Genomic DNA, 7,110 nt, shown 5'->3' with positions numbered 1-7,110 from the left:
GGCATATACCCCTAATATGACCCGCCCTCTTGGCTAGGTCTAAGATCGACGCAAGGGCGTCTACTACTCATATGCCTTATGGAAGTCAATCTTGAAAAACACAGCCTTAGGATGTCTCCTCTTCACTTCATGGAGCATCTCATGGAGGACGAGAATCCCGTCCAGGATAAAACGTCCTTTAGTGAACGCGGTCTGGTTAGGGTGATGAAGTCGGGGAGCAATCAGGGCCGCCCTAGTGGCATACCTCTTGGCTAATATTCAAAAGATGACATATATTTCTGTTTCTATTGGAAAAGAGACGTCATCTGATGCATAGGGTAAGATTATTTTTTATTTGAGTCTAGTCTAATATTTTTTTTCTCCCTTTAAACTGTGAAGGATAATTGGTTCATTTCTACATAGGAAAAGAAATCCATGCCTACAAACCAAGTGGCTCCAACGAATTTTTTCCAACAAAATTCAATCCTTTATAATTCCTCCAAAATTCCTATGAATCAAAGAGACCTTAGTGGACCGAGACCTATTATTAGGTGTAGCAGCAACTATCGTAGTCTCATGGCAGTGCCTTGTCTAATCGTGCTTGTGTCGTTTCTGTTTTCGCACCATCCTTGCCATTTCATGGTCACTTGTCTCCGTAAAAGCTTGTACTACCAGTCGTAACTGACCCGTTCCCTTGAAAACAGAAGAAACGGAGGCGTTTTGGCGAAATATAAATGCGGAAACCTGCAATCAATGCTGGCATAAATTGGATTGCTATTTTTTCCTCTTGCCGTGAACCGCTTCTGCGTCACACCCTTTCTGCTTCGGCTTCCCCCTCTTTCTTCGGCTGCATATATGCACATACACACCCCCACGCCGCGAGCATGAACGAAGCAGCCGCTCTCCTCACAAGACGGCAGCTCAAACCCCTGCGTATCGCCTTCTCCTCTGCCTCCTCACATAGAGAAAACAGTTTCCTTCTCATCACAAGAAAGAGATGGGTTCAACCACCGTCAGGCTCATCGCCTTCGTCTCCGCCCTCATGCTACTCATGCACTGCACTCACGGTACATCACTCCTCGATCTCATCCACATCCTCAAGATTCCCCGAATTCCGTGGCAAAATCTTACTGCAGATGTGCTCGCTGACTGCTTGGCCTCTGATCTATACTAGCTTTTAACATTGATCGATTGTTGTGTGGCATGTTCTTTCAGCGGCAGCACCGGCAGCCTTTCTTCAGACACCGGTGAGAAGAAGCATTCTCCTGGCCGCCCACCATCCTCATGCTAGAGTTACTCATCTGGTTTTGCTCTTCTTGGCGGCCTGCAGACGGCGGTGAAGACGTGGTGCGTGGCCAAGCCTTCGACCGGCGAGGCGGCCCTGAGGGCCAACCTGGAGTTCGCCTGCTCCGAGAGCGACTGCAGCGCGATCCAGGGCACGGGGGGCTGCTCCGCGCTGAACGGCGGCGTGCTGCTGTCGCGGGCGTCGGTGGCCATGAACGCCTACTACCAGGCCAGGGGGAGGAACTCGTGGAACTGCTTCTTCAACGCCACCGGCATCATCAGCATCACCGACCCCAGTAAGCACCGCGCGTCTCATCTCATGCAGCCGTTTCTGAAATCTTTCTGTGGTGCTGAGGACTGACTGCTTCTTCCCGTCCTAACTTCCTTGCAGGTCTAGGCACTTGCAAGTATGCATGAGTCCAGTCCAGGGGGATCACTGAAGCCGGGAAAATAAGATGTTTCTAAGGATATGTGCTTGTGTTGTCCCCTAGAATGATTAGTGTGTTCGTTTTCGCCATCACAACTGCCATTGTTCGTATCAGGCATAGCTTCGGTGTTTTGAGTGTGATCATGAGATGTCCATCCTATGTTTTTTCTTTATAACAGTGAAAATATCATTTCAGTTGCCCTAGTGAACTTACCAGCCCAATCCACCCGACCTATTCTTTAAACTATTTCAGGGTATAGATGTTACAACACTCAACTTTAATAACTCATCCAGCAAGTGCTCATGGAATGGCATTACTGTCTACAAATCTAGCTTAGATATCGTGAAGACATTAGGAAGTAGTATAAGAGAGTAACACCAGAATGCTGGAAATTCATGTCTCCACCAGCTACCTGAAACGGCACAAATTTGAATGGGGGTCAACTAAAGGCAATAATTAGGATACACTATGCAAAAACATCCTGTACTAAAAAAACACAATAAATAATTGATGGAAACAATTATGGTTGATAGTTTATTAGTATACCGAGGAAGGATGCTATCCAAACTTACATGCATAATTACTAATCTGGCTTCTTCAAGTTTATACAGTTGTCTGTAGCTTCGTTAAACAACACTTCAACCCGATGCAATTCCAGTTCTGTGAAAAGAACAAAGATATGTGGCCCATCAGTTGTGTATTTAATCAGCAACACCATCAAATATAACAACTTATGCAAAATTCAAGAACGTTGCAAAGTGTGTTACCAGCAGCTTCAAGTTGTTTCTGAAGCTCCAATCCCACAACTTCATTCTCTGCCTGCACATTTCCAGATGATTCAATTGCGCGATAAAAACAAGGTCAATGTGATGATGCACTGGTTACAATAATTCGCTGATGGATAATCAGGTACTGAAAATGGTGGCCATTTTCTGGGACACATCAGGAACAACTAAATGTGTCCTAAAAACAAGTACCGTGAGAGGTTATAAACTTGAAAATATCAAGCATCTGCTTTTCGTGATTTGAATTCGTGATTTGCAATTGCTACCTTGTACGAATCGGGTTCGTTAGGAAGTATACATCTCAGATTCAGGAATCGGATATTCGGTTCGCAAATTTGTTGTTTCCAATTCACAACACGGAAGTGTGTAGCATAGCCATAATAAAAGATCATTTTGTCTATAGCCATAGAAGATCCCTTCTCTGAATAGTAAAGAGGATTAAAAAAAGAGATGTTTGTACATGTTGGGCCAAACCAGCCCAACTAGCCCACGACTCAACCCTAAACTATAGGCACATTCACCTATCTCTAGCTACTGCCTCACATTCTCACTGTTGCAGCGCCATGGCCTGGCCGCCGTCACAGCACGACACAGATGCAGCCATCTCTCGTTCCTCCTCCACTTCTTCTCCCAAGGTTGCTTTCCCATCCATCCCCGAATCCATCCAGCTTCCTCACATCAATGAGCCAAGAACCACCCGCCGCCGCTGCTCATCACCAACACTTCTGTCACCGTCTCTTCGGCAGCCAAAGACCATCCCATTGATCCGCCTGCGCATTCCTTCCATACTTGATGCGCGGTGGGTGGAACAGCCCCTGGATCTGAGGGTGATCCCTTGGCCTGAGGTGTTGTAGAGGCCTTTGGCAAGGCGGCCCCAGCGCAGCAGCAGAAGGTAGCGGAGATTAGAGATAGAGAACAGAGATTAGGGAAACTAGACTTTATTGATTATATACCTCCTCTAGCTTACACGAATAGGTCCTTTATAGTTTATATAGGACACAGACATATCCTGGACTCTTTGGAATCTGACTCAAACTGGACTACCTTAACATAACCTGGAGACTACCAAAACAGATACATCCTTCCAGATATCAAAATCTCTTGTTTAGCCACGGCCTAACCTACCCCTGATGCCTTGTGCCTACCATAAGGAATTCCCCACATAACAGTGGGACAGAGGGTGGAGGTACGCTCGAGGACAGGTACAACCAAGAGTACCGCGAGATGGGTTCTGTTTTGGTTTTTAGTTCGCGTCAACTCGGCGAACCAGACAGTGAATTTGGACCGACCGGAGCAAATTTGAACTCCAACCTGGGTCGATCGATCGGGATCAGGGTTCGACGCTTACTGTAGCAAATCCTGTAACTATGGATAGTACAATATGCTAAAACAGGTTAAACTGCCAGCAGATACAGTGAGACTACGTCCAAGCGAAAATAGCAGATGTATAGTTGAAAAATACATGTTGTCGTCTTGTATAGTTGGGAGTACTTTTCCTGTGGTGAGGTGCTGCCGCATCCTCCTTTAGCTTTCTCGTACGTTACGTGGAACATATGCTTTAGTTTTCTAATTTTTCATAATTAAGGGTGTTAGTGCCCTTTAGTTCAGAAATGGGAGGTGCACAATTCCTTGTGTAACTATTTTGGTAAGTTGGCCTATGTTCACTGATCATACTAATCTGATACTGATACGGTGAAACCGAAACATACCTGAAGTTCTTGAATCCTTTTCAACTGATCCTCTTCAGATGACAGTGGTAATGCCGCAACAAGAGCATCAAACTGCATGAAAGGGACAATGTTTTATTTGCACTATGAGAACAATATTGAAAGTAGTAACTAGAGGCACATTCCATCACAGAAGCACAGATCATCTAACAGCTAGGTCAGCTAACCCAATATATCGATATCACGGACCTAACACGACATGCCCTGCTAGTAACCAGGAACTGTTACCCTCATCCTTCTATTAATCACAATATATTCTCGATTTGATAACACTGTATTGTTTTCTACTGACCAAACTTAGGATAGTGGATTGTAACCTGTTAGCTAGCAGCTTTTTCAAAAATCTGAGAGTGCAATTTAGGAGGGAAAATAGTCTAAATTCATCAATAGAAGAGGCAAGATCTGTGTTTGGAATCAAGATGATGAAGCAGTTGCTAATGCTTTTTCTCGAATAAGTTGCTAATGCTTTGTAGGTTTAGAGCCCGGCCCTTTATGAAAATTTTCACATAGTTCATGAAAGTCGAGTATTTCACAATGTGCCAGCAATTCTTCAGGAAATCAGTGTTGAAACCATTAGGGCCAGTAGATCTGTTAGAGAGGGCACGGACGGGATGCGCACCTTCTTTGCGGCGAGGACGAGAGCGTGGCTCATGGCCTTGGGTTGCTCGTCGAGGTCGAGAGCCGGCTGGGGCTGCGCTTGCGGCGGCAGAGGAGCCGGCGGCGGCGCACCGGGCGCGGGTGGGGCCTGGGGCTGTGAGGCGGGGCCGTCGGGGTTAGGGTTGGGGTTGAGCGGGTCGGGGTAGCTGTTGGAGAGGCGGACGGGCGGAGCGTCACGCTGCAGCGTGCCGAAGGTGTTGACGGACACCATGGCAATCTCGTTGAGCTGCTCCTGCAGCTGCGAGATGATGTCCATGGCTGATCCCTCTCCTCTTCTTCCCCCGCTCTTCTGCCTCCCCTCCCCTCCCCTCCCCTCTTTGTTTCTTCCGGGACGCTGGAGGTTGCAGGTCTAGACCGTTTATGTGGGCTGGGTTGGTTTTCTTCTCTGTAATCACATTCTAGCCTGGCACACACGATGCCTCGTGGCCCATCTGCCCGGTAACTCTTTTTTGGAAGTCCACTTATGATGTTCCGTACGGGAGCTCCTATTTGACGCAATTGGCGGCAGAACGCGGCAAAATTGATAAAAATGACCCCTGGGACGAAAAAACTCACGGATTGACCCCTTGGGAGAAATAATTCACCGGCCTGACCCTTTTGTGTGGTGCCCGACACCTCGGCGCCACACTGTACTGTGTGACGCCTAGGGGTTAGGCGCCACACCCCCGACCACGTGACAGGGAGGGCCCCACCCCCCAGGCAGTGTGACGCCTAAGGCTCAGGCGTCACACATTGTAATGTGTGGCGCCTGACGCTTAGGCGCCACACACTGACTTACAGGGCCACGGGCCAGCCCCCTCCCCACCCCCCTCCCCACCCCCTCCCTCATTCCCCTCCCCCAGCCCCTCTCCCAGCCACTGCCCCCTCCCTCAAATCCTTCTCTACATCACCAAATCTGAAGGTTTGGAGCGGGCATTTGTTGTCCAATCACTCCCCTAAGGTAATCCCCACCTCTCCCCTCATTCTCATCCAAAGGAAAATCTTTTGTGTTCTTTTTTTTTGCAAATTTGAGGAAACCCTAGTTTTTTCATGAAATGTGGGATGTATATCATATTGTTTTATTTGTTTGTATGTTAGGATAAGGGGTATGATGGGGTTAGGATTAGGGTTGTTTGGATGTGTGCATTATGGTTGTTTTAGGGTTAGGCTAGGGTTAGGCTAGGGTTAGGCTAGGGTTAGGGATGTTTGGTTGTGTTAGGGTTATGAGGGGGTTAGGGTTATTTGGAAGTTAGGCTATGGTTATTGTAATTGTATGATTGCTCATAAAAAGGTTCTATGTTTTGTTGTTTAGGTATGGGAAGAACATGTGTTTATATTCATCACGTGGACAAGGATGCCTTTTTAAAAGGTAATATTGATCCGAACCCGGATGAGCTTGACATGGTGTTCGATTTGTGTCCTAGCTATGCTGAATTGTTGGAACAAGTCCGAAAGGATTTGAATTGGATGGACCCTAGTGATGTAGTTGAGTTTGCTGGTAGGCATAATGTGGGATTCGGAATGCACATTCGTTGGAAGACCATGCGTGTCAACTCCGAGCAACGTTGGCTTGCATACAAGGATACGGTGGCCGAATCACTAGACAAGGCTCTAGAGTTATTTGCCATGAAAACAAATGTTCCTAACTTGTTGGATTTGAACCGGGTTTCCTCTTCGATTGTTGAAGTTATTCCTGCAACCATCAACGAAGAGGCCAGCATTGAACCTCTTTCTTGTGTGTATGAGGCTAACGAAGAGGTCAACATTGAACATGAACCATTGGTAGAGGCTAATTATGAGCACTATGATGATGGTAATGTTCTTCATGACAACAATCTTGGTGATTTGGACAAATATAATTTGCAAGAGACAATGGACCATTCCATTCCGTACTCACGTGGGTATGCCTTTGAGTCTGACGATGAGGGTCCCGATGAAGAAGTTGATGTGGAAGGGTTCACGGCAAAGGAGGCTGAAGCTTTCACGAAGGTATTAAAGCGTGATCACCGGACACCATTGTTCGAGGATCTTAGCCTTGCGGATGAAGCCGTGGTTGACGGAGGCGAAGGCATATTGTTTGGAGTTAGGCCACCTTCTCATCGGGACACACATGGGAAGAATATTATTTTGCCGGGGTCAAAGTTCGAAACATTCTTTGAACTGAAGATGTGGTTGGATGAATATTCTGTTACGCATTACAGGCCACACAAAGTTGTTCATTCAAACATGAAGCTGCGTTACACGGTTGCTTGTGAGGATAGAGGTTGTCCT

At 46.8% G+C, this 7,110-nt stretch overlaps 2 protein-coding genes across 3 annotated transcripts; one reads left to right on the top strand and one right to left on the bottom strand.

The window, feature by feature from the left end:
- The first annotated feature begins 460 nt into the window (after positions 1-460).
- LOC123411305 (major pollen allergen Ole e 10-like) lies at positions 461-1,899 on the top strand. The gene is made up of 4 exons (XM_045104238.1): positions 461-1,046; positions 1,195-1,226; positions 1,310-1,559; positions 1,655-1,899. Exons 1-4 carry the CDS (start codon positions 977-979, stop codon positions 1,678-1,680), a joined length of 378 nt encoding a protein of 125 aa, XP_044960173.1. The 5' UTR covers positions 461-976; the 3' UTR covers positions 1,681-1,899.
- Position 1,900: 1 nt separating this feature from the next.
- On the bottom strand, positions 1,901-5,199 carry LOC123411304 (mediator of RNA polymerase II transcription subunit 21). Of its 2 annotated transcripts, XM_045104235.1 has the most exons (5): positions 4,823-5,174; positions 4,186-4,257; positions 2,459-2,510; positions 2,264-2,351; positions 1,901-2,103 (listed from the first exon to the last, which is right to left on the bottom strand). In XM_045104235.1, exons 1-4 carry the CDS (start codon positions 5,114-5,116, stop codon positions 2,275-2,277), a joined length of 495 nt encoding a protein of 164 aa, XP_044960170.1. In that variant the 5' UTR covers positions 5,117-5,174; the 3' UTR covers positions 1,901-2,103; positions 2,264-2,274. The 2 variants fall into 2 exon arrangements, with proteins under 2 accessions (XP_044960170.1, XP_044960171.1); XM_045104236.1 differs by lacking the exons at positions 1,901-2,103; positions 2,264-2,351; positions 2,459-2,510 and adding an exon at positions 2,798-3,334 and having other exon boundaries at positions 4,823-5,199.
- Positions 5,200-7,110: the final 1,911 nt, after the last annotated feature.

This window comes from Hordeum vulgare, chromosome 7H (genome assembly GCF_904849725.1).
Source record: "Hordeum vulgare subsp. vulgare chromosome 7H, MorexV3_pseudomolecules_assembly, whole genome shotgun sequence".
Classification (NCBI taxonomy): domain Eukaryota; kingdom Viridiplantae; phylum Streptophyta; class Magnoliopsida; order Poales; family Poaceae; genus Hordeum; species Hordeum vulgare.
The sequence above is the reverse complement of the archived record's forward strand: the minus strand, read 5'-3'. Positions and strand labels throughout refer to the sequence as shown.

What these genes read in the sequence shown, in the direction of transcription:
- LOC123411305 (XM_045104238.1), top strand. Translation starts at nt 977, where the DNA reads ATGGGTTCAACCACCGTCAGGCTCATCGCCTTCGTCTCCGCCCTCATG. An exon ending in ACTCATGCACTGCACTCACG is followed by an intron (nt 1,047 to 1,194) that starts GTACATCACTCC and finishes ATGTTCTTTCAG; the next exon opens with CGGCAGCACCGGCAGCCTTT. An exon ending in CATCAGCATCACCGACCCCA is followed by an intron (nt 1,560 to 1,654) that starts GTAAGCACCGCG and finishes ACTTCCTTGCAG; the next exon opens with GTCTAGGCACTTGCAAGTAT.
- LOC123411304 (XM_045104236.1), bottom strand. Translation starts at nt 5,116, where the DNA reads ATGGACATCATCTCGCAGCTGCAGGAGCAGCTCAACGAGATTGCCATG. An exon ending in TCGTCCTCGCCGCAAAGAAG is followed by an intron (nt 4,258 to 4,822) that starts GTGCGCATCCCG and finishes CCTTTCATGCAG; the next exon opens with TTTGATGCTCTTGTTGCGGC. An exon ending in AAAGGATTCAAGAACTTCAG is followed by an intron (nt 3,335 to 4,185) that starts GTATGTTTCGGT and finishes GCCTTGCCAAAG; the next exon opens with GCCTCTACAACACCTCAGGC.